This window comes from Agelaius tricolor, unplaced genomic scaffold (assembly GCF_023055355.1).
Source record: "Agelaius tricolor isolate 1412-34295 unplaced genomic scaffold, bAgeTri1.0.p SCAF_45, whole genome shotgun sequence".
NCBI lineage: Eukaryota > Metazoa > Chordata > Aves > Passeriformes > Icteridae > Agelaius > Agelaius tricolor.
In genome coordinates, this window is record NW_027269305.1 from 3,347,052 (window position 1) to 3,373,652 (window position 26,601).

The 26,601-nt window shown below is 39.3% G+C and overlaps 1 protein-coding gene across 2 annotated transcripts; it reads left to right on the forward strand.

Moving 5' to 3' along the window:
* Positions 1-547: 547 nt before the first annotated feature.
* ASMTL (acetylserotonin O-methyltransferase like) lies at positions 548-26,059 on the forward strand. Of its 2 annotated transcripts, none has more exons than XM_071455190.1 (13): positions 548-715; positions 1,712-1,843; positions 3,630-3,677; positions 4,310-4,374; positions 5,369-5,430; positions 7,346-7,454; positions 11,319-11,739; positions 14,661-14,823; positions 16,559-16,743; positions 18,445-18,574; positions 19,664-19,807; positions 20,313-20,435; positions 25,735-26,059. In XM_071455190.1, exons 1-13 carry the CDS (start codon positions 623-625, stop codon positions 25,947-25,949), a joined length of 1,890 nt encoding a protein of 629 aa, XP_071311291.1. In that variant the 5' UTR covers positions 548-622; the 3' UTR covers positions 25,950-26,059. The 2 variants fall into 2 exon arrangements, with proteins under 2 accessions (XP_071311291.1, XP_071311290.1); XM_071455189.1 differs by lacking the exon at positions 25,735-26,059 and adding an exon at positions 22,614-23,652 and having other exon boundaries at positions 551-715.
* The last annotated feature ends 542 nt before the right edge of the window (positions 26,060-26,601 follow it).

Here is a 26,601-nt window from a genome sequence, read left to right on the forward strand (position 1 = left end):
GGGAGCTGGGGTAGTTAAGCCTGGAAAAAAAAGGAGGCTTGGGGGGGGACTTTATCACTCCCTGGGACCACCTGAAAGGAGGCATTAGCCAGGCAGTGGTCGGCCTCTTCTCCCAGGCAACCAGCAGCAGGACAAGAGGAAATGGCCTAAAGCTGGGCCAGGGAAGATTTAGGTTGGACAGAGGGAAGAATCTCTTCACAGATGGGGTGATTGGATACTGGAATGGAATGCCCAAGGAGGAATTGGAGTCACTATCCCTTGAGGTATTTAAGGAAAAGCTGGACCAGTGCCATGGTCTGTTGGTGGTGTTCAGTCATAAGTTGGACTCGATCTCAGAGGTCCTTTCCAATCTGGCCGATTCTGCATTTCAAGGCTGCTGTCAGCTGGTGCGCAGGGGATGACCGGGACAGCTGTAACCCTTCCCTCACGGCAGGTTAGCCTCCGAGCCACTTTCCCCACACGCAGCCGCCCCGTGCCGCAGCAATCTGGCCCCGATGTTCTCCGCCCCGGCCCGGCCCGGCCCGGCTCCGCCCCGCGGCCCCGCCGCCACATAAAGCAGCCGCCGCCGCCTCCCCGCCCCCGCGCAGCGCGGAGCAAGGGCTGGGAGCTGCCGTCCGCCGCCATGGTGTTGAACCCGGTGCTGGGGAAGCTGGTCAGCAAGCGGGTGGTGCTGGCTAGCGCCTCGCCGCGCCGGCGGGAGATCCTCACCAACGTGGTGAGTGCGGCCGGCGGCCGCTGGCCTCGCACGGGCCGGGGGCTGCGGGCGGCGGCGGCCGCCAGCGCCGGCCGGGCCTGCGGGGCCCGACGCCTCCCGGCCCGCCCGCTCCGTGAGAGCAGTGGGAGGGGAGCGGGCAATAAAGGAGATGCGTCCTTTCTGAAATGCACTGGTGCAGAGCAAAGGAGGCCGTAACCTGTCATTGAGACTGTTCAGCCCCTGCGGAGGAACGTGTGAGCCTCGCTGGGCGGGCTGCAGTGGACTTTTGAATAGCCCTTGGGTATTACCTGTCGAACTTAGTTTGCTTAGTATTACTGTTCTTAATAATTCTCCCGATACATTGAACTTCAGCGGAAGAAAAAACTTCAAAATTCGGATGTGTGGAAAAGCACCGAGGTTCAGTTGTGCATTAAGTTAATTAGAAACATAGCCTGCCTGCTGAGTGCAGTAAATGTACAAGTGTAGCCTAGAGGCAAAAAGTTGGAAGAATATTGGGCATTGTTTGATGACACCAAACAAAAATTGTCTGATTTTGTTTTCTTTTTATCATGTGTGTAAGGGCACATGAACTGCAGTAAAGCTCCTGTAAGAATGTGCACTGCTGTTGCATGGGTAAAGTACTATGCAATTCAATTATAAAAATCCAGTAGTATGTTTTTTATTCTGTTTATGAAGTGTGTAAGCTTATACTGTTAGGTTTTATATGAAAAGAATAATGAAATTACAAATGTGATTAGATTCTAATAAATAAGGGCAAAATCAAATATACACACCAATTTCAAAGTTCTGATTGTTTTGTTTTAAATTCCTTCTAAGAGATATGTATGCACTAAACTCTGATAGAAGCACTGGGGGGTTTTTTCCGTGTATGTTTGGGGGAGGGAGGCGTGTTAACATGTAAAAAGCAGATGTCAAATTTGGTATTCGCTTAATATGCCTTGGGGGCAATGTTTAATAATGAGGTCAGATTGACTGCATCAGTTTCCTGTGTTACAGGGCCTGCGGTTTGAGGTGGTTCCATCCTGGTTTAAGGAGACACTAGAAAAGTCATCTTTTACAGCCCCTTACCAGTATGCTGTGGAAACAGCAAAACAGAAAGCTCTTGAAGTAGCAAACAGAATGCATGTAGTAAGTTAACTATTGCTGCAATGAGCTTTTTGTCTTTAGGTGGTGCATGTTACTTGTTACTGTGACTTAATTTGCTTGCACTGCTTAAGTGATCCCTGAGGTTTGTTTTTTTCTCCACTGAAGGCTAATGGATGTTTTCCTGTCATTTGTGAAAGATGGTGTCTTGAAATTGCCTAATCAGAAGTCTAATGCCTGCAGTTCAGGCTTTCCACAAACTGAAGTGGCCTGCATCTTTTGTCAGCATCATACCTACTCTTGTGTGTGATGCATATTCCATTTTTTTTTTTTGAACAGTCGGGTGTGTGGCTGACCTTATTCCACGTATTTGATGTATTTGTTGATTGTGGAGACAGACTCCACAGAAAAACACTGATGTGCTTCCAGTGCTTTCACTGAAGGAGTGACAAGAATAGCTCAGGAGTTGTGAGTATAGAGGTACTGAAGGAAAGCAGAAAAAAATTACTCTTTCTTTGCCCGGAGTGTTTTAAAACAGAATTGGCCCATCTAATTTTAAGAAGGGAGAGGTTGATATAATTTTAGATTCTGTTAGACAAGGCATCCATTTTGTATCCTAAATTTTATCGAAACCAGTGATGCAACTTACACTTTTGGTGGTGTTTGACTTATGCCCTTGGCTGTGATCACTGTTTGAACACATAAGGCTCACCAGAGGCTTGCTACATAAGGCTTGCTACCAGAACCTATTGAGCAGATGAGCAGATTAAATCTCACAAAATGGACCATAATATTTTCTTAATAATATAGCTCTGAAAGAGAGAGGTGTTTGCTGCTCCTATTCTAGCAGCAGAAAAGGAATGTTGACCACTTTAACAGTGTTGCCAGATGTCACCATTCTTCAAAGCAAATATTGCATGATCTCCAGTGTAAATCGTTACCCAGTTTTCTGTTAACTACCTTCCAGACAATGGTACAGCATAGGAGAATGGATTTTAAACCCAACCTCAGTAAATTACTTACTTTGGGCTTTCATTGCAAAACACTGTACTGGTGATAATGCTGGTTCAGTGGATTTCAAAATGCTTCTTCATACAGGAATTAGTAGAACTAATTCTAGATATCATTAAACAATTTAGAGCACATCAAGTCTTTGTCTAGAAGAATTGCTTCTCTATAAATGTTTTATTATAATGGTCACACAGATGGGTTTCATGTCATGCTATGATAAGTAACAGCAGTATGCCTTATAATATGCAGGTAAATCAAAACATTGCTATAAGGACAAGTACTGTTTAAAGCAAAGAAAAGTTTACAAGGAATTTTTATATATCGCTACCTCTCATATTTTAAAAAGTAGATTGTGTTCCCTTATAAGAGAAAAACACTAAGTGTAGCTAAAAAAAAGGGATTTACTTTTCAGTAAAATTTTGCTTGGAGAAATGATCCTCGAGGGCTGTATTCTCTGGCTTCCACGTACTAGGCACTTTAAAGGAATTGGTTGCCACCTTGAAGACCAGATTGACTTTTGAGAATGCACTTTATTTCCTAGATGCATTTAATCATCAGTAACATATATTAATGCATTTATTCATCAATAACATATTTGGGCAAATCTGTGGCTTGAGAATGGTGTGCTCAAGCCTCATTTTTATGGTGATATAAACATTTACTATTTTGCAAACAGTGCAAAAGGAGAAATAACATCTTGTTTTCAGGGCAGTGTAGAGCCCTACTTCTAAACCAGTCAACTGCTATTGTCTCACCTTATGTCTTAAAAGATTTTGTTCTCTTTGCATCTTCTGACAAATACCTTCTTATGCTTTTGCAGAAGCATATGAGAACACCTGATATTGTCATAGGAGCAGACACTATTGTGGTAAGAATTCTTTAGTGATTTAGCATTATTTTAATTTATGACTAGTGTAGAAAATACTTGTATCTTTAGGTTTAAGTTTGAAAACTGCCCTCACTGTGAAGTTATACTTGCATTATGATACATGTTTTTGGGATGTGTTGATGTGGCTTTTAGGGCTTTTTTTCCCCAACAAGGTAATTTTTGAACTCTGGAGAGCTAGAAGCCTTGCTGCTGGTTTTGGGGACAGTAATACTGCCATAAATATTGCCTTGGATCTTGTAATATGTAATGGAAATTTTGTTCTCAGGTGACTTGTCTGTTAGGAAGTCCAGATCATGTGAACAGTTCTGTGCTGTGCCTTGTAGGAGGAGGTCACTTTGTATCTGACCTCTTCACAGAGACAGTGAACTGTTAAGGGCAGAAAAAGTTGAATTATCCTTTTATTTGAGAGGTGCAGCCATTGGAGGGTAGAGTATGGCACTCATATGCTTGACACTAAATTACCTGTTCTACCAAAGTATTTGTGCTTCTTGCTCTACTCAATAGACTCAAGTTTGAAGCCCTGGCTGAAATTGTTATATGAATATCATTTCTGACCTCAGTTTCTGAAAAGTGAGAAAAAGCAGCACACTCATTCTGTTTTTCTGTTTTAGTCTGTGGATGAGCAGATCCTGGAGAAACCAGTTGATAAGCAAGATGCCTACAAGATGCTATCAAGGTCTGTAGTTTTAAGTAAGATATGAAATTTGAAGATGCAGTTTTTCTCCATCACTTAGATTCTTAAAAGGGTTCCACAGAAGGGATACAAGCAAATTTTTTTTGGTTTTGTTTTGTTTGTTGTAAGTTTAGTAGGTCAATCTCTTAATTAGGGATATGAAAAGCACTTAATATTTAGCTTTTTATAACTCCAGAAAAAAAGGCAGGCAAGATGATGCATCTTTGCACATATCCAAGGTGTCAAGTGAAAATTTTCACAGTTTCACCTTAAAGTTTGATGTGGAATCTCGTGGGGGACAGAGCATGTGAGATGCTTCTGATCTCATCCAAAAGTATCCTGGCTAGTCTTTACAAGATTATTCCTTAAATAGTCTCTTCAAAGGTTCTCAATCCCTTGCTATCATCTGTTGCTTACACAGCAGATAATAAAGTCCTCAGAACTAATTGGCCACAGCGTGGCACTCTGGAGCCACTGGAGGAGAGAGCCAGGAGTAAGGGAATCTGGGCTCTTGCTCTGCACTCTGCTTGCCATGGGATCTCTGGGGACCAGTCTGGATGAAATGAGAACATATGCATTAGTTCCCTATTACATGTTTAGTCTGAGTTACATCACCTAGCTATTTATTGCCAGCTTTCAGTGAAGATGGCCCTAACAGTAGGATTTATGCCAACTGGGCTTTTCTAATGCATTTGAAATAGTCACTTTTCTGATGTACACTGAATGAGCTGATACCATGGACTACTCTTATACAAGTGGTATTTTGGAGACTTGAAATGACTGCAGCTTTTGGTAGGGGTTTTTTATGTGGTTATTTCTTTGTGTGTTCTGCCATTATATTTTCAGCAATACTGAAATAAAATTTATTTCTTTAGGAGGCATGTCAGATCCATTGAGTGATACATTAATGTAATGGTCTGCATCTCAGGCTGTAGCAATATGATCATGTAGAATATTTCATAAGGCTGTTGCTTAATGGACATTTTTTGCCTGACAGGTTAAATGGGAAAGAGCACAGTGTTTTCACAGGTGTGGCTATTATACACTGCCACAGTAAAGGTATGTGTCATTTTATTACAACCCAATATTAGTATTAAAAATTACTCTCATGATAGCTTGTACAAGTAAAGAAACAGGATGAAAATGTTTCATATACAGTCGGAATTGGTTTTCTGCTCAAGAACTACCTTATCAAAATATAAATTAAAGTCTTCCCCACAAAAGCCAACCTTCTTCCTGTATTCAGTTTTCACACAGAAGGAAAAGTGACAAGACAATGGAGTTCAGAAATACTGTGTCTGAAAGCTGTGAGACTAATTGAAAGGCCAGTGGAAGTGGTGGAATATTCTAAATTAAATTCAAGTAAGGTACTACAGACTGTGAGATTGAGCTCAGTGTGATCCATATCAGCTTCATTCTGTGTTGTGCTTAGACCAGTTGAGGCTTAATGCCTCAGGCTGCTAAGAAGCTGTAGGGAGCGATACGCCAATGTTCCTTATCACATAATTTATAGAGAAAGTGAGTAATTTTTATGGAAACTGTACCATTAATAGTGTTTGAAGGGCATTGTCTGATAATTGTGCCAATAGTCTTTTAGTAGAGCTTTTGCAGACATTTCACTGGACATAGTCTTTCTGTACACAAATTAACAGTTTTTAATCTTTTCTGGAATGGTTGCTCTTAACTCCTGCAAGATGGAATTAAAGTTAGTGATGCAGTACTGCTAATATGCTAGAGGGAGAGCTGCTGCAAAAGAAGTAAAACATGATACCAAGGGCGTGTTCCTGTGAGCAACCCAGCAATGTAATTAACGCCTTTAACTGTTTACTCTAGGAAGAATGTTAAGTGCACCCAGCTGTAGAAGTGATACTACTCATCTCATTTGAAGTGTACAAATTTGAAATGCGTCACAGTCAGATGAATAGCAATATACCTTTAGTCTGCAGATTCCCCAAGAGATGCAACCAATACAACAATTCTGTAGAATTACTATAAACTGTATTTACAGTTTATATTTATATTGTGGTTTTAAACTTGCTAAAGATGAATTTTTTTGCTAGAATTTGTTATCAATATTGGAAGACATGGTAGTCTGTCTTCATGTGCACCAATTTTCTTATTTTTTTTGGGCTTCACACTGTCACTGTTAGAAATTGGTTAGCATCCTTTCTTTGGCCTGTACTGTAGATATTTCTTACTCCTCCTCCAGCATTGCCACTGCTACCAGAACTGTGGTAGCAGGAGATGCTTGGTGTTTATAGAAAAGAGTAGAGAGAGCTAATAATCTGCAATGTGCACACTCATCTGTGCAAGGCTGTTACCTTTTGAACATGTTTTGGAAAAGCCTCTGTCTGCAGTGACAGTGGAGTCACAGTGTACCACATGCAGCAGGGTCCATACCAGGTTTGCAGTATGTATTGCACCTTCCCTCATCCACTTCCAGCTACAGAAGTCTGATATAATATTGTCATCTCTTCAGAGATGGTAGGAAGATGATGGTGGTGGTTCTTGATGGGACTGCTGGATACCAAGTCTGAAGTGCAGGTGCAGTTGCATGTACCCACTTTTATGACTGCTACATGTTGAACCCTGATATGTTGTTAAGAGTTCTTTGACAACACTCATAAAGTTGGAAGGGTGGCTGTAACCTTCTTTGTACTCAGTGCTGGATATATGTGCCAGCATCCATAAATAGCTTTGTGTAAGCATTGGTAATTTAAGAGTATATTCCACACAGGAAGAGCAGTCTGTTAACGCTGAGACAGGACTGCAGAGGTTGAAAATGCAAACTCTTACTGTTTTGGGAAAGTTGAGTCCACTTACCCTGAAGAACATTATTAGTCATTTCATACATCTGTGCAATATATTTAATTTTTCTCAAGCAAAATTGTCAAATGATTAAGAAATGCAACCTAGATGTTATGCTCTCTAAACTACAATTCCTGTTTCTAATAAGACCCTTTTCTTTCTGTAGACAATCAGCTAGAGATGGAAATCACTGATTTCTATGAAGAGACTAAAGTAAAATTTTCTGAGCTGTCTGAAGAGCTCTTATGGGAGTACATTCACAGTGGGGAGCCAATGTAAGTAAGACCTTGATGCCACCACACAACACTTGAGAATAGGCCTTAGGGTACATTACTAAGCCAGTGTAAAACATTGTCTCATGTTCTGTGAAATTTTGTTCTATGTGTATGAGAAATTATAGTATTGGTAATGCAAGGGCACTTACTCTTCTGTTCTTGTGTAAAGCTGTCATTTGTCCAGTGAAAGTGAGCTACCTCTTTAGAACCCTAATGAATTTGAAAAGTGAAGACTTGAAATACTCTGGATTAAGCAAGCACTTGTGCAATATACAATTATCTTTCTGTTAGCAGAGGCATTCAGGGATCATCAATGCCCAAGACAATGCATAGTTCATTACAAACAGGTGAAAAAAGTGTTGGATAATCAGGGCATCATTGAACTGTGTTGGGAGAAAGCTAGAACTTGGTGTATTTAGTTTATCAAAATCACTGCTCTAATGCAAGGAGCACCAGCTTAGTTTTTACTTATCCTTGTGAAAAGTGAAAATGCAGTTTGTGTGTTGCTGTGTCAAAATTGTCCCTCAGTTTATCGTTTCTGCTACACTGGTAATATAGTTACTGATCTATACAGGCAACATTTGCAAAGACAATATACCAGACAGCAGTTATTCAATGGAAGAAATAGGATGAGAACAGAATGCCTATTTACTAGTCCTAAGATGAAGTTCACTAGATTGCTTAAAAAAAAAAAAAAAAAGTACTTATTTGGAGACAACAAGGGAAAGGAATTTGTCTTCTTTTTGTGTTGGCTGGGCCTGCCTGAAGGCATAGTTAGCACTATGGACTGCATATCAGGTGATCTGATGTGAACTTTTGTCCCTGTAGCTTCAATTCTGACCATGTAAGAAATTGTGGTGGTTTTTAAACTCATTTGTGCTATAAAACAATAAAGCCAAGTTTTACTGGGGAAAAGAAAGCACTGTGGACTTTGGATATACTTCAATGCTTATGTGCAAATGAGGTGTACTTTGTGATCATGTAAGGTTCACAGCTTATTGAACAGACTGATTTTTAAATTGGATTATATGGAGAGAATGTTTTGGCAAGACTGCAGCTTGTAATAAATTCCAACATAGGTTTTTGGAAGGTGATGTTTACTATGCTAGTTAGTATGATCTTTAGATTTAGTGGGCCATAAAGTTGCAGTTTGAAGGAGAAGTGACCATGGATTTTTAGGAAGAATGTGAGGCTGAAAATTATATTGGAACATTCTGAATATTTCCTCTGGAAGCAAATAGCTTTAGCAGTACTTTGCTGCACCAAAATGGGTCACGAGCAGTGCTGGGTTGTTCTGTTCATTCTCCTAAAAAAGGAGTGTGACATCAAGGGTTTCTCAAGGACCAAAGGTTCAGAGAATGTGTTTTATTGTTCTCTGAGGCTGAAGCAAAATTGATCTTTGTTTCTATAATCCTGTTTATATATGTTCCTGATATGTTTATATAATAGGAAGCACTTGTTCCGACTTTGCAAAGGAACTACTAAACACAGTGTCCTATAAATTTTGCAAAATTCAGTAAGAAGTATCTCACAACATTTCTTTTGGTTATTTTTGTTCCCTCCTCCATGTCCACCCATACAGTTACACGATTCCATGCATATAGGTTTTTCTAAACAAAAAGTGATCATTCCTTTTTTTTAAATTTACATGGCAAAATAATTTTCTGAAATAATGCAAGACTTAATAATCACATGAAAAAATAAAAGAAAAATGACTAGTTCTCTTGTGGGATAAATGGAGTTCTTTTTCTAGCAAGAAAAAGTGTACCAAATGCAGTTGAGTCCATACCTAGATATGCAATACTTTATTGCACCTTCCTTCATCCACTTCCAGCTGCAGGAGTCTGAAATAATCTTGTCATCTCTTGAGAGGTGACAGGAAGATGACAGCGATGGTTCTTGATGGGACTGAGGAAGAAAATTGGCCTATAGTATTTAAGTCAATCTCTGGTGTCAGAGAGTAATACTAGAAATACATAGCTGATGTAAAGTATGGGTAAGGAAGGAGGTGAAATTGCTGTCTCAAGGTAGTCTGTGATGAGGCTATAAAAACCTCAACTTTTGGCTTCAGAAAGTTGTTTTCCTTTTGGTTTTATTCCTGTTCCTCTTTCTAACCAAGGATTTTCTCCTTGCAGGCACTGTCTCTTTCCTTCTTTTTCTGTGTATCTGTAGAAAGAAGGCTGTACCACAGTAATCCTCACTGTTTTGGGCTTGTATAATGAGTAGACTTTGACCCAGCTTTTTATTTTGTAATCTTTCCCTTATGAACAACTTTATCTGTCTCTGCTTACAACTGCTAGCCTGAAAACTGCTGAGATTTTAGTAGCTCTCCTCTGATGGCACTGAAACCAAAGGACTGCAGTCTGGGAAGGAGGTGATGAAAGAGCCTTCAACTCTACAGTTTTACATTTTACTGTGAAGGAATAAAATACAGAATATAAATATTCTTTTCAGGATCCAATCCCAGAGCATAAAGTGTTGTAGAAAAATAAATGTGTAGCCATTTCTGTTAATCTTCTTGCTGGGAGTATGATACTGCTGCTTTTGATGGTTGTAATGTTTTTTGCCTACCTGTAAGCATGTACCAATATTATAGCTTCATTGAAAAATGAGAGGACGTTTTAGTCATTATAATATTCCTAATGAAGTTGATGTAAATCATAAGAATGCTATAAAAGAAAAAATAATTTAAACAATGACAAATTATAAGGTAGTGCTGACAATGCAAGATTAAAGGAAAATCCCTATTCACAATTTAGCAATTCAGAAAATCCTACTTGCTGGTATACTGATTCTTCTGATTGTTTTAGCATGCTATTAGAAAGGGAATCTGGAGGCAAGTACTAAAAATAAAGAGCTGTTTCTGATCAAATCTAAGATGAAAAAATTAGCAATAATTTTTTTGTGTAGTAATCTTCTTTCTCAAGCAGTTTGTGTAATTCCATACTACCTTAAGTTAATAGATCTGAGACTGACTGACCTTTGGTTTCTAAGCTTGCTGACGTAGGCTTTCAGATTCTGCTGTTATGTAGGAAACGTACTTTTAACTGCCTTCTTCCTTGTATGAGAACAGTAAAATTGTTGGGTCTCCTGCAGCTTATCTGACTTGTACATATTTCCATTCCAATCTGTGGAATTTGCATAATTACACCTAAAGACAAATTAGATTTCCAGGGTTAGTTTCTGTGCCTGTACATTCCTGTGCCAAATTGTCAGTATTACCATGACATCCAAGAGCAGAGTGTTGTGAACCACAACTCTGTTCGGTCTCAGATGGTTGCACAAGAGATGGATGGATAGGGCTAAATAGAGTAGTGGATCTTATTTGAATGGGTTGCTCTTTTCCAAGGAAGTCCTGTCTTCCCGATCCCCATTTTAGGTATTCCTATGACTGAGATCTGCAAGATGCTTTCTGTAATAATTTGAGTTCTAAAAGGTCATCTTCATTGAGCCTAAAGGGTTTCCAGCCTCTTGTGGAATTGGGTGAGGGTCATTATGCATCTGGTGACCCGGTGGCAGTGTTGCTCTTGGTAACACTGTTACCTTTTTGGTATCCACGACTTGGTAACCTATGACAACACACTGACTGCAGTCACCTGCTGCTTAGGTGACTGCTTCCGACAGTGCAAGTGCAACATCAAGACCTTTGGCTCCTCACCCTTAGTAGGAATATTGATCCTTATATTTATCTTGTGATTTACAAATTGAAGTGTTGAGCCTACCTAGTAGATCTAATCTGCCTGTAACTTAGGTACACTAGTTTTTATTCCAGCCTCTGCAGTTCTGGTGTATTATTAGTGTTCTGTGATATCTCTGCTCTTAACCTTAATTAGATCTTTGTTGGTTTTCCTTTCTCTTCCTCAGGGACAAGGCTGGTGGATACGGTATCCAGGCCCTTGGTGGGATGTTAGTTGAGTATGTCCATGGAGACTTCTTGAATGTGGTGGGATTTCCTCTGAATCACTTCTGCAAAAAGCTAGCAGAATTGTACTATCCGCCCTCTAAACATGACGTACAACATAAAAAGTATGACTCTATCCCTTCTGTGGACACTTTTGAGAACCTAAGTGATGGAGAATCTTCAAATTTCACAGAGCACAAAATTGCTAGTAAGTTGGACCACAGTGGGATGCGTTCCTCAGGAGCTGCTTACACTTCTGAAAATACTTCTGCTGTCAGAACTGGTTTTACAGTACCTTTGGAAAATCAGAATGGAGTGTCACAGAGTGCATCAAAACTTCCATCCAAAATTCTAGAGCTGATGGATGGTTTTAGAGCTTCAAAGGTAAGGGAAAAAATAAAACTACTCATTACATGGTTGTCTGATACATTTGTTTCACTGGACTTCAGTATGTAACAGGTATTGTGAAATATTTCAGCTGGGGAAGGAATGCATTAATAATTAGTAAAAAAGGACCACTGACTTCTGGAGAATCTTAAGATAGCTGAAATTTCTGGTGCTGTGCAAACGTTGTTGGGTTTGTCTTTTTGTATTTGTTTTTATGCGTTCTATCAAATTTCAGTTGCCTATTGGATAATTTTATCCTTTGAGTTGAGAGGGAAAAGAAGTTGCAGATTTTTCTTTTTTTACTGATCAGAAGAGCACAACCAAGCTGGAATTATATACTCTTAAAAAAAAAAAAAAAAAAAAAAAAATTTAATGTGATTAACTCACCTGACTTAAAACTGTGACAAGAATTGTATATATTATATTTCCTTTGTAACTTTTAAGGCTTTGCATTAGAATTCTGTGGAAGATGTTAATTTTTTATTGCCTCTTCAGAATATTGTTTTTAATAACCTGTTTCATGTTCTGGATGTGTTTAACTGATAATATCCATGCTGTATCTGATGGAGGCATACTCATAACAGCTCACAAACAAGGTCACATGCTCTGTGTTTCAGCCAGGTGTGATGAGAAATGCATAACTGGACATTTTAAGTATTGCCAGATTTTCTACATAGTTCCAGTGTGGCAAAGATAATAGTAAAGAAGAGGAAGAAGAAATGAACAGTGATCATTCTAATAGATTATTGGTCTCCAAGTTATTAGGAAGATGTGGGAAAAAATTGCTAAAGTGGCAGTGAAATGCAAACTTGGAGCTAAAGATCCAGCAACGCGGAGGTGAATGGAGGTGGGCACACCAGACAGTGAACAATAGTTTTGCTGAAACAGTGGAGAGTTGTGCTCAGCTCTGAAGGAAGACTGTAGTGCGATCATGTGGTTCTGTGGGTGTGCTGCTTGTAGGCATACAAAGCTGTCCTGAGAGCTTTGGAATAAAGTGGCTTTGAGGGTGCTGCATTTGTGAACTTCTTGTGTACCTATGGGGAGTGACATATTTGAATGGGTGAGATGATGCTTAGCATTTCTTCCATTTAAGTAAAAACAAATATGGATAATCATCAGCATGTGGCTGTACATTACTTTTACTGTTTACAGTGATGTGACGCTGAATAGTTTTGTGCAGTGAAAGACAGTGGAAGCTGGAAATAAAAGAAACAACTCTACTTTCTCACTACTCCTGTGTAAAGTCATAGTATGAGGTACTGAATCACATGTTGAACTAGTGGGATTTTTTTTCCCACTAAATGGATCGTTGTAAAATTAATTACCAGTAGCAATGAATTGCAATCTGACAAAACTCATCATGTTTCCATTTGCAGAATAGGTATAAGTACACAAAAGCATTTATTTCCACAAAAACTCAAGTTTTTTTCATCTTGATTCTTGGGTGTTGCTTCAAGAACTTTTTATAAAGCAGAGTAAAATCTCCCACAGGTAAAGGCATTGCTGCCTATTTTCCTGTGAACTGCTCTGTTGCAGAAAGGAGGAGATTGGGGTTAAATACTTGCAAGTTAAAAATCTTTGAAGTTTACTATGTTCAAAATTTACATGGTCTGATCTGTACTCATATCTTTTACATTTTTTCTTCTTTAATTATTTTTTTTTTTAACTGAGAATTACTGGATGGGCTGGTCAGCCAAGTTTTCTGCCTTATCTTCTCACCTTCTTTTTCCTGTTCTAATGGTTTCCAGTTGGTATGAGTCCAAAGACTGGGCAAATCTCAGAAGCCATCTGGTTGTAAACTAGGTGTGATTGGCTCAGTATTGTGAAAGCCTGAATTATAATAAATCCCAGCAATATGTTCTTATTAAAGTTGTTATAAAATAGAATAAAAAGATGTGAAGATTATAGAATATAAATACATGCAGTAGCAGACCTACCTCTCAAAGTTAATCTTTTTCTCTCTTTGATTTTTATTAAACAGAATGTCAAGGCGCTTCTTTCCTTAATTACCTTTAGATTTAAATTGCATTATAGTTGCTTGCAATTGTAAAGAAATGGATTCTGTGATTGCTGCATTTGCCTCCACTGTTGTGCTCTCCACAAGTTCCTTGATTTTAGGTATTTTACCTGCTTCAGAATACTTCAGAATACAGAAACTGTAGAATTGCAAGTTAATTTTGAATGGAGAGGTATATATTACTATATTTAATTAACTTTACTCTCTGGTTTGGTTAGCATATCTTGAAAAAAGTTCAGCTAAGGATTTCAATTTAAGGCAGCCATTGCCCATGACCTTTTCTTCACCATGAAGCACTAGCTGTTCTTTTGTCCCCATCTGTACACATCCTGTTAAAGTGTGCTTGTAGTACAGTTGTCCTATGAAGTCTTATTCTTTTTGTTCTTAAGTCTTTTTGGGTTTTTTCCTTAATTTTGATAAAATAAAGACCTGTATTTTAGTAACTGAAGCTGTTGCACTATCTTAGTGGAGACTTTTGAGTTCCTTATGCTTTGGGTCTATCAAATTTAATTTTTCATTATTTAATAATAATTTTTATTATCAAATTTTGGTATTGGTTCATATGCTTAAGAATGTTCCATTACGTCAAACAGCCATATAGATGGGCAAGTGCTAAATATATAAATAAAGTGGGTCTTCATACACAATTTTTAGGCTGTATTCCAGAATGCTGTGAGTTCCCTTCTCTCCCAAACACCATTGTTAAAAGTTCTGTTACTTAGCCAAGATACTGAAACCCTCTGAGAAGGCAGGGAGCAATTTTTAGGAGGTTTGTGAAATTGTGTTGCAGTAGTTTAACGGTAGTTGTGTAGAATAATTGTAGGCAAACAATATAATTCTTCTGTTTTCTGATTGCAGTCTTTTAAACACAGCATGATAACAATTTCTTACCTACACATAGGCTCTGTTTGTAGCCTCTAAGCTGAAGATATTTGATCATCTGAAAGATAAAGGTCCAACGAAGGCTGTGGATATTGCAAATGATGTTGGAACCTCTGTATGTGGAACTGAAAGACTCCTTGATGCATGTGCTTCTCTTGGATTACTGGAGAAAACACCACAAGGTGATTAATTTACCCTCTGCAACTGTATATACTAAAAGACAGGCAGGACTGGAAGAGATGCTTTTAAGGTCACAGGTTCTGACTTGATTTTGTGGGTAACTTGGATTTGGGGCAGAGGGAAATGGATTCCTTTGCTTTCATTATTAGTAGCTGGAATTGTTTCATGTGGTGGAAGGCTTTATGTAATGAACACATTCAAGTCTCCTTTATGGAAACCTTAGATTGTTTTTGCTCTCTGGACATAATACTGACCAAATTTCTAAGAAAAGATTGCATGGACAGTCCCAGGGAACAGTGTAATACCTCAGATCTGTCATCTGTACTTGAGTCACACCAACCCCATGCAGCACTACAGGCTGGGGGGAAGGTGGCTGGAAAGCTGCCCCAGGAAAAGGACCTGGAGGTGTTCAAGAGCAGCTGAACATGAGCCAGTGTGTGCCCAGGTACCCAGTGAGCATCCTGGCCTATGTCAGCAGTAATGTGGCCAGCAGGAGCAGGGCAGTGACTGTGCCCCTGTGCTCAGCACTGGTGAGCAGTTCAGTTCAATCCTGTGTTCAGTTTTGAGCCCCTCGTGACTAGAGACACTGTGGTGCTGCAGCGTGTCCAGAGAAGGGTAATGGAGCTGATGAAGGGTCTGAACTGTAAGTCTGGTGAGGAGTGGCTGAGGAAGCTGGGGCTGTTAAACATAAAGCAAAGGAGAGTCAGAAGAGACCTTATTGTTCTCCACAACTGCGTGTGAGGCTGTAGTCAGGTGGGAGATGGTCTCTTTTTAAAAGTAACTAACAGCAGGATAAGAGGAAATAGCCTCAAGTTATGCCAGGGGAGATTTACATTGAATATTAGGAAAAATTTCCAAGCATTGGAACAGGCTGCCCAGGGAAGTGGCTGCCTCACCATCCCTGGAGGTATTTAAAAGGTGTGTAGATGTGGTACTTGGGAACCTGGTTAAGTGGTGGAGTTAACAGTGCTGGGTTAAAGGTTGTACTTGATAACCTTAAAAGGCTTTTCCATTGAAGTGATTCTGTGTTTCTATCTAAAATGATTGTCAAATTCCATTTCCTGCTGCATCAGTGCCCTCAGTCTTCAGCAGAGGGATCAGGCTTTTAATGGGGAGAGTTCTGCAATCTGTCCCTCTTTGTGGACAACAACTTAAATTTTAGTGCTCCTCATTGGAACAGTCCATGAATGTGTATGTAAAGGAGGGAGTCAGTATTAGGATTAACTTTTCCAATCAACACTATGTGGTTCTAAGTTTCCATGTGTATCATTTATATAGCAGGACTTAAAATAATTAGGTGTAAAGAAAAGAAAATAAAGGAGTCTTTCTAACTCTGTTAGAGGACAAGACAAATGAAAAGACCCAAAGACAAAATGGAGAAAGCTTAAATTCAGGAAAGAAGCAGTCATAATCTAAACAAAAATAGTCAAGAATGAGGAACTTCTAATACTGTCCCTTGAATATTAGGTATCTAACTGAGGTGCTTGGGTTTAAAATAAAAAAAATAAATCAGTGTGTATCTATATTTTCCAGCATCTGAATTCTTTTTTGAAACTAAGTACTTGCTCCTTTAAGATTGACAAGACTTTGAGAATTACTTTTTGTGCAAAAATTTTAGTAATAGATCTTAAGATCAGGATTACTAGTTATTTATGAAGGAAAACATGCCTTCAGATTTTAAACAACAGTTGCAAAGTACTGAAACAAAACTGGTTACAACTGTGTTCTTCCCATAAGGTTACAGTAATACAGACTCAGCAAATACCTACCTGACCTCAGATGGTAAATACTCACTTCATGGCTACATTATCCATTCTAATGACCACCTTTGGCCTCTCTTCACAAACTTGGAGTCTGCTGTCAAAGAAGGGAGCAGGCAGCATCATCGAGCCTTTGGAAAGAAAGCAGATGACCTGTTTAAGGTAATATAAACTCTTACTAGTATCAAAATCAGCTGTCTGGAGCCCAGAACTGATCTAGGGACAAATGGAGATAGCTCTATCTGAAGAAAGTTTGTTAGTCTCAGGAATGGTAGAAACACAATGCAATTCACCAGTCCCAGGCTTCTGTTCCCTTCAACTTTAGGCTGTGAAGTAGTGGAGCAATCACAGAGTATATTGGGAAATTTGAGTGCTGACAAAAATTCTCCAGATGAAGTGTTGCCCATCCCACGGACACACTCTCAGAACAACCTCTGGGCCTGATTCATTTAAGTTTGTGTCCCTTTTATAACACCAGATAGTACCTTACCACACATGTACTCCTTCATATTGCATGCCAGTCAGTTGATAGTGATGTGCATCCAATTTAGGTTGTGCTGCTTAGTCAAAGCTTGTTTGTGTTGATGCAGTGGACAAGGGATCTAATCTCCTTTATGATGTTGTATAGTTTTGTATAAGCTTCAAGCTGATATCTATTACTGATAAAATTGTAATCCTTCTGCCTTCTGTTTCAATCTGTGGTATTCCTTTCCCAATGCTAGCCCAAGTGGATGTGATCAGACTGGAGAATCACTTAGGGGTGTAACTAGCCTAACTTGTCAGTTACCTGTGTGGTGAAGCAGGTTGAGAGGCATAAATATTTGTGCCTGTGTAAGCAGAGAGCTGCTAGTGTGAGCAGGAGAATGTCATTGCCAGCACTGCTGGCTTAAATTGTACTTCAGACTACATTCTGAGGTCCTTAATTTGTATTAAACGTCAAGATGGTGATGAAGGCGGTCTCCTGAAGGACATGTCTACATCCCTCATGTATTGTCGATGGAAAAAAATAAGGACTTCTGGAGGCTTAAAAGCTCTGCTAGCTTCATGTTAGTACTTAAATAACTGGAGGACAAAAACTACATTAGAAATCATTCAAAGGGTCTTTAAAAGGGAATTAAGATACTTTCTTTAGGACAGCTGTTGGAGTAGATGTCTAGATTTATATACAAATTAAGTGGTTTAATTAACCACTGGAACACATCCTTTGTTAAACATCTGGGTTATCAACTTTGCTTGGGTGATGCTTGTGTCCAGTTTGGACCTGACCTCCATATGTGTACAGGATGGTGTGCCTGAGCAGAATCTTTGGGCTGCCTGTGGCACTATGTACACCACAACATGGAGATACTGCCACTTCATGGTAGTTGCAAAGCCAGCCATAACTGGTGAAATCTGTACAAAGGTGAAGGGTAAAGGGATTTGTGTGTTTGTGTCCTTGAAAAGGTAAAGGTATGAGTTTCTGCTCCTGAATGCTTGCTTGTTCCCTAATAAAAAAAAAAACAGAATGATCTTTAACATTTCTGTTTTATGGTATAGTCCAATTATCTAGTTATTTTTCCATCATGGGAGAGTACATGTTTGAGTGAAATGAAAGCAATTTTTGAGGCTATCAAGAAGGAGCACTAGAATTTTTCTTTCATTCTCCTAAATCTGTCCTTTCAAGGTGTCTGTGTGATCAGAATTCTTGAGAGGATGCAAAAATCTGTTTATTAGTACAGCAAAGGATTTGGATGAGCAAATAGTCGGTGGCACTTTTAATGGACCTTTAATGGAATTCTGATGTTCACCTACTGCCTTGCTTGTACATAGTTTTAATTAACTCTGAAAATAAACTTTCATTATGCTGCTTTTCCCCCTTTTTAGGATTATTATCACAGCCAGGAGGTAAAGCAACGTTTTATGGCTGCCATGCACAGCATTGCTCACCTGACAGCAAGAGATGTGGCTACAGCGTTTGATCTTTCACAGTTTAAATCTGCTTGTGATTTAGGAGGTATTGCTTGTAATTGAACTTGTATACAGATTAAAGGGAAATGCTTGATTTCAGTTCTGCATTTTATTACTTAAAAGACATGTATATTTTTACTAGAACTGCAGTAATATTATCTGTTGTTTTTCTGATACTGCAATGTCAGGATAAAAGAGCAGTGCAGCTAATTGAAAGCAGAGTTACCTAAATGGTATTAGAATAGCTTAAGATTAGTGAATGTTTGTCTCAATCAGTTACACAGTTCAAGGCAGAAAATAAGATAGTGGCTCAGATGATACAGCATTGAGGTGGGAGTGTAATTTTCAGCAGTGTTGTTGCTCTCCTTAGGCACATCCAAGATCTTTAAAAGTAATGCAAGTAGTGAACCACCACTATTGGGGTGTCAAACTTGAAACACTGCACTGCTAAAACAAAAGTTTTGATTCTTTTCTAGTGGGTTTATTTTGTGTATTGTTGTAGTTATTAATATCTAATATATCCATCAAAATGTTGAAGACCAGTGATATATCTGAAGAAACTCTGCTTTTTAGCACTCCTTTTTTTTTATAGGAAACCCTGTGCTTGGACCTGCACAGAGGAAGTGTTATTATATAGGGAAAGATCCACTGAAGGAAGAATAATTTATTTAGTGCCTGAGGAGGTGGACAGTGTCTTAGAGGAATTAACCCAATACTGGTACAACTGTTGCCACTTGTGCAGAGGCTTCAGAACCTCACAATCTTTACTATGCTGGAGAGTGTCAAATTTCCTTTATCAGTGCTTTGTAAATGCTAAACAGTTAGAGGTGTTCTTCTTCAGCAAATAGAAGTATTTGCCTTTTCATTTACATTTTGATACTCACCAGAAAAACCCTGAGGTACTGATATCAAAGGTCACATTTGCAATTCTATGTCAGTAAGGAGTCATGCCTGCATTCCACAGGCTTTAAAACCTTGCTCTATCAACCAGGAAGTCTTGTTCATTGTTGAGCTGTCTACCTCTGGTTCTGATTGGATGTCTCTATTTCACAATGTTATATACAGCCTTGTCTTTAAAAATGTCTGTAAATTCTGGGAGAAAATAATTGAATTGACTTCTTTAAACTCCTAACAGGTTGCACTGGAGCTCTGGCTTATGAATTAGTACAAGTATACCCTAATCTCAAGGTCACAGTATTTGACCTTCCAGAAGTCATTGCAAACACCTCTTACTTTCAGCCTTCAGGACAGCACACTGCTCCAGTGACATTTGTGTCAGGTAAATGTAGCACATGATCATTTTTCTGGTTTCTCTTGTTCTTGAGCACAAACAGGCTCTTTTGCTGCTGCTCCAACCCCAAACATATCTTAGTACAAGGCAATATAGGTTCCTCCAGGCTAAATGGGGACATAGTATTTTTCAAGACTGTGGGGATAAAAAATGCTTGGAGAATGTGGCTAAGTAGGTATGAATTAGTAATTTTTTGAGTACCACTGGAAGCAGAGGCTGCATGTGCTTGTCTGAGGTATTTCATTTCTAGACAAGATCAAAATGGTGACTACAAAGAACTTTGTCTCCTTCCTTGCTTTATGTTTGCTCTCTATTTTTTTGTTAGACAACTCTTGCCTATGATCTGCTCTTTAACTACACTTCCCTTATCTGCAAATCAGGGCATACTGTACCTGTTCATTCTTGTTACTGTTGTACTCTGCTGAAGGGCCTTGTTTTTGCAGTATGTACTCTGTGGTTTCTGTAGGAATGTACTAACTCTGTTTTCCAACAGGTGACTTCTTCAAGGATAATCTTCCAGAAGCAGATCTTTACATCCTTTCACGTGTTCTTCATGACTGGCCTGATGAAAAGATACACGTGCTGTTAAGCAAGATATCAGCTGTTTGCAGACCAGGTATGTTTTATTCATCTTGTGAACTTACAGGTGCATGTTAATGTACCTTTAATGAGCACTGACTAATGCTTTTCTAGTATGAACTTAGGATATTTTTTGTTCAATCATAGTAGCTTTTGCCTGAATGTGTAGGCTTGCATTATGATAATGCCTACTAAGAAAAAGAAGGAAACAAAGCTGCAAATAAAACTATATATAATAAACTTTCACTATAGCTGCAGGCTTGACGTACAACTCTATCATATCCCCAGTCTCTGTAATGCCCAGTCTTTCTTCCTAAGCCCTGTATCATCAATTAAGTAAGCATGTGCCTATTTCTGTACATAAAATTAGCCTAACTAAATTCCTTTGGGTAAATCAAGAAGCAGCAGTTTGTTTTGCTGTTGTTTTGCTATCTCAGTAGTGTCCAGAATATGGTAAACTGGCTGAAGTTCAGTACTACTTTATGCACACATACCCTGAGAAATATGCAGCCCCTTTGACTTTCTACTACATTTGAATCATAGAATCATCAGAGTATCTCAAGTTGGAAGTGACCCTTAAGGATCGTCAAATTGAACTCCTTGCTTCTTGAAGGCTTAACTAAAACTAGTTGATATGACTAAGAATGTCATGCAGATGGTCCTTGAACTCCAGCAGGTTTGGTGCTGTGACCACTTCCCTGGGGAGCCTCTTTCAGTGCCTGCCACCCTCTGGGTGAAAAATCTTTTCCAAATGTCCAGTCTGAACTTTCCCTGATGCTTCATTGCATTTCCTTGTGTCCTGTCACTGGTTCACCAGAGAGAGGAGATCAGCACCTTCCCCTCTACTGCTCACTTTGAGGAAATTGTACATGGTGATGAAGTCACACCTCAGCCTTCTGTTCTCCAGTCTGAACAGATCAGGGGACCTCAGCTGCCCCTCATGAATTTTGGCCTCATGGCCCTTCACCATCTTGGTCACATAAACTGAGGCACCCAAAATTACCCACAGAATCAAAGAATATGCTGGGTTGAAAGGGACCCATCAGAATCCTCAAGTCCAACCTCTAGCCCTATGCAGGATGCCCCAGGGGTCACACTGTGTTCCTGAGAACATTGTCCAAACACCCCTTGAACTCAACAGTCTTGGTGCTGTGATCACTTCTCTGGGGAGCCTGTTCCAGTGCCCACCCATCCTCTAGGTGAAAAGCCTTTTCCTGATACCCAAACTAAACCTCCCCTGACCCAGCTTCATGCTGTTTCCTTGAGTTGTGTCACTGATCATGAGAATGAAAAGATCAGTACTTGTCCTCCATTACCCCTTGTGAGGATGTTGAGGACCACAAAGAGGTTGTCCATCAATCTCCTCCAGGCTGAACAAAGCAAGTGACCTCAGCTGCTCCTTATAAGGCATTCCCTTGAGACCCTTTACTGTCTTTGTGGCCCTCCTTTGGATGGTCTCTATTAGCCTAATATATATATAGATAGATAGATATAGAGAGATATGGATATCTATATATATATATATATATATATATGTAGATGTATAGATAGCTATATATATATATGTTGTATATTGTGGTGCCCAAAACTGCACACAGTACTCAAGGCAAGGCTGTACCAGCACTGAGTAAAGTGAGACAATCACCTGTTTAGTGATCATCTGACTAAATCACAGAATTTAGTGATCCTGTGCTTGGATGCACCCCAGAACACAGCTGTCCCTTTAGACTGCCTAGGCACACTGCTGACTCATACTCAGGCAGTATTAAAGATCAAAGAAGACAAAAAGCAGAAAAGCATGATTCCTTAATTCAAGTGTAGGTCTGACATTTGTTTCAGAGGAGACAATGCAAAATAAGACTTAGCCCATAAACTATAATCCTGATTATAAATTATGAAAGAAAATTTTGGGTGACAATCTTATGCAAAGTTTAGGTTATGACAGATGCTCACAGGAATTGTTTGGTTCAAATGAAAGCAAGGCAGAGTTTAAGAGCATAGGCAGGAAGTGATCTGAACTTCTGGAGACAGTGCTCTAAACTCTCCCTTCTTTTTAACAATTAAATGGTTGCTTCCAGGAAGAGATTGCTGAAAGTAAATTTTCACTGAAGACCATTAAAAAGGTCAGTCTGAGGGGATCTCTGTAATTGTCTCTGAAAAAGCACTTTAAAGTTGAACTTACACAGAACCACTTTTGGTTGTTTTGGAAATGCAGGAAGTGCCTTGCTAGTGGCAGAAACTGTGCTTGATGAACAGAAGACACACCCTTCAGTAGCTGTGCTACAATCCCTCAGTATGACTGAAGGCAAGCAGAGAAGCAGCTCAGAATATAAACAGCTACTGGAGAAATATGGATTCACAGATGTACAAATTAAGATCACAGGAAACTTATTAGATGCTGTTCTGTGCTTCAAGAAGAATCTGTCACTGTAGAGTGCCCACAACCAATCTGGGATGCTGAATTTTCACCCCTTGTGCAATATACCCATCATCAACCAGCTCCTATTGGCAGTTGAGGATCATTTTGGCCCTTTGTCTGAAGCACAGCTGTTACAGGCCTTGGATACAAGTTGGAATGCAGCTTCTGCCAGAGTGGATTCTGTGCATTTTAAAAAGTGTCTGGGGCAGGCTGAAACTCCTGCATGTGAAATACCTTAATGTCCAGTTATTCTGCATTCTGTATTAAGCTTAGACTTGGCATAGCTGTGTATACCATGTCAGGTTAAAAACTGCTTGTACTGAGGAAGCTTGTACTGAGGAACAATAATATCTTAGTTTTCTTGAGCCATAAAATTAAAGAGTTCTCCCTCTGCAGTGTATTCAGTGGTTACTACTTATTTTTATCAGAAATAAAAAAAAATTAATATTGTACGATCTGCCTGAATTTGGGCATGATAGTCCTCTTTTTTCACTGCTGTGTGGGACTTTACTCAAAAACAACTCATATATAGTCTTTCAAAGCACTTTTACAAGCAAAGGTGAAAACAGAACAAACCTCAAACATGCTCCTACAATAGCTGTAGTGTCACAGAGGAACTCAGCAGCCTCTGGCCTCCAGCCACAGTGTGTACCTGCACAGGCTGCAGCTGAGAGCTGTTCATATTACTTGCTGTCACTTCTGGGGTTTTCTGAATATGGTTGAATGGCCATATATACTTTCTGTCTCATTAATTGAGATGAGTTTTAGGATTTATGTATAAAACCTTGTATGAAACTTTCAAAAAATAAAAGTTTCTTTATGCTTCAGTCTTTAATTGGAGAACTGCATACTGTATCCCATCTCTTCAAGTAATTTGTCACAAATGTCACCTCTCCTAATGTTTCTCTCCTGATACTTCATTGATAATTATATTTTCTTTTCAAAGTGTAATGGAAGCCTTTCTGGAAATTAAAGTTAATTACACTTTCAGACTAGCTTTCTTTCTATCATTTGTGAGGTTTTTGCCTGTTGCTTGTACAGCAGTAGTCCAAATAAACCAGGGTGCAAGAGGCTGTGCCAGTAGTGAATTACCAACCTCAGCAAATTAGAGAGAGTTAATGAGGAAGGTTAAGAGTGCATCTGCCTGGATGTTAGTTAATCAGGAGTTACTTTGCTCCTTGACCAATGGGTAAAGAAAAAGTGCCACAGTGGCTCAACTCATTAGGAGAAACAGGCTTCCTACAGAGCATTTCAGGTGTACAAAATCAGGGAAATGTCAGACTTTACCACATTGGGGTTTTTAATTCTTAGCAGAAGGTTTCTATGAATGGAATTTTCACTGATCTTATCTGTACAGACATTTAAAATGGATAAGGCGGAATATTCAAATGAATAAATTTAAAATGTTTCTTTTCCACATTGACATGAAGCTTGCTTTTAGCTTAACAGGTTTGTATGTTGAGAGAGACTCATTCTGGCAATCACATGTGTCTCATCTCATAGTTACTCATGAAGTTCATAATGCTGTTCCTTAAGCTGCTTTAAGCTGTTTGAGTCAGAAACAATCAAATCCTAACACTGGCACACCTGTAACTGTTACAGACTTTAAAACTGTGCCCCTAAGTACTATGTCTCTGACTGTAAAATTAGAATAGAATGTGTTTGGCTAGCACCCAGCCTTCATTTACTCTGTGATTAATGCACAACACTAAGCATTAGTCCCTTGGGCATGCTGTCTTGGTCATGTACCACAGCTTTGCACTCTCAGGATAATTAAGTGTTGGAGCAGATGATCCAGGGAGGTTGTGGAATCTCTGTCCTTGGAGGCTTCCATGTGTGAAGCCAGTCCTGAAGAAGCTGAGCTGATTGCAGAGCTGCCCTGCTCTGAGTGGGAGGCTGAACTAGAGATCTCCTGTGGTCTGTTTCAGGCTCAGGTGCTCTACAATCACGTTATGCAGCCTGGTCACCTGAGGAATTATAAGCTCATTTTACTAATACACAAATTAAGTTCTTCAGTTGCTCTGAATATCTTTTGCTGACTGGTAGAAGGAGTGGATTTAATAGTCTAACACTGAAAAGATTCTAAGCAATGTACATAATTGAGGAAAATTTTCCTGACATGATGAATGAGGGGGGTTAAGTTTTAAAAATTTTTGATGATTATTGAATGTCTGAGCTGTACAAGTTGGAATAGCTCTGAGGAGATTGTCTTAAAAGTCAGAAAGGTATGAATGTTATGCTGCACTTCATAATAAAATCACTCTGAACTTCTGCTATTTTGATCTGAGTTGGTGTCAGGCCAAAAGGCAAGTATGTATTGCAATGCTTTTGTCAGTAGCCCTCTCTTGGCTTCCCTTCCCCCTCACAGGTCTGAATATGGAGAAGAAGACTCTGTAAATCACATCATTTAAGTTCTGCTTTCATCTTTAGGTCAGTCCCACCACAAAGAATTGGGGTTCTACAGAAAAAACGTACAGAATGTATTGAACAGAAATATTGACTTCTCCTCTACTTCTGTAATGCTTGCCATCCACTCTTCTCTCTGCTTGGCATCATTTCAACCTGAATGTGAAGCAGCAGTATATCCCAAAGAGATGCAACTCTATTCCTGTCTTACTGTTTTCTATAGTCCTCATGCCAAGTCTACATAAGTCGTCCCCTTTTCCCCTGAAAACAGAGACGTGACTTGACTTGTGAGTGTTTGATCACTCCATGCTGGGAAAGGGAATTTCCTGGGGTTTGTGAGAGGAGTGGATTATTCCTTTAATAGTGGATTAGTCATTTAATAGGAGAGAAAATCCATAAATGATAAAGGAAATCACCCACGTCTTGTAGTTTGCACCCCTCTATATGGCAGCAGAAATTTTCTTGTCTGATAATGGATTAGAATTGTTGCATGTATTTGTTTTTAAATTAGGCTGTGCAATTTTGCTGGCTGAAATGGTGTTGGATGATGAAAAGAAGAACAGGAGCACAGCTCTGCTGCAGTCTTTGAACATGCTTGTGCAGACAGAGGGAAAGGAGAGAAGTGGCTCTGAATATCAAGCTTTGCTGGAACAACATGGATTCAAAAATGTCAAAATCAGAATAACAGGAAATTTGTTAGATGTCATTCTCTGTGTTAAGACTTAGAAAAAATGTATTAAGCAGTAGTCTGGATGTCTTGTGTTTGATGTTTTGTAATTATCCAAATACACTCTCAACTTCCCATCAATACCATAAACAAGAAATGTAATAAGAAATGCCAGCTTTGTGGTATTACTTTTATAAAGTTTATTTCATTTAGTTTAGACTTCAACAGAATGATGCCAGGAGATTCTGTGGCTGCACAACACGCGTAGGACACAAATGGTGTCATCAGCCCAAGGGCAGCATTCACACTGCTGAGAAGTCACTTTCTTCCTCCTTGGTGCAATTAGAATAGTAGAGTTTTTAGACCAGCACACATTGCTTTTCCCCTGTTCCAGGAGGTTAATGTTGGTATCATTTTAATGCTCCATCACTATCCATTTTAATATCATTTTATGTTACGCCCTTTACTGTAAATAAACACACTCCAATCAACTCTGGAAACTGCTACAGCAATGGTGTAAGATTGGAAACAAGAACTGGAGCAGCAGCTTCCTGAGAGAGTCAAGACAGGCTGCTCTGCATTAAGAGAGGCTTCCAAAAAAAAGGCAATTATATAAAAGTACAAGTTTCCTCTGTGATTGTAATTTGAGATTAAAGGTGAGGGCATCAAGTTTGTTTCAAGAACATCATCCTATACCTTTTTAGCCCTACT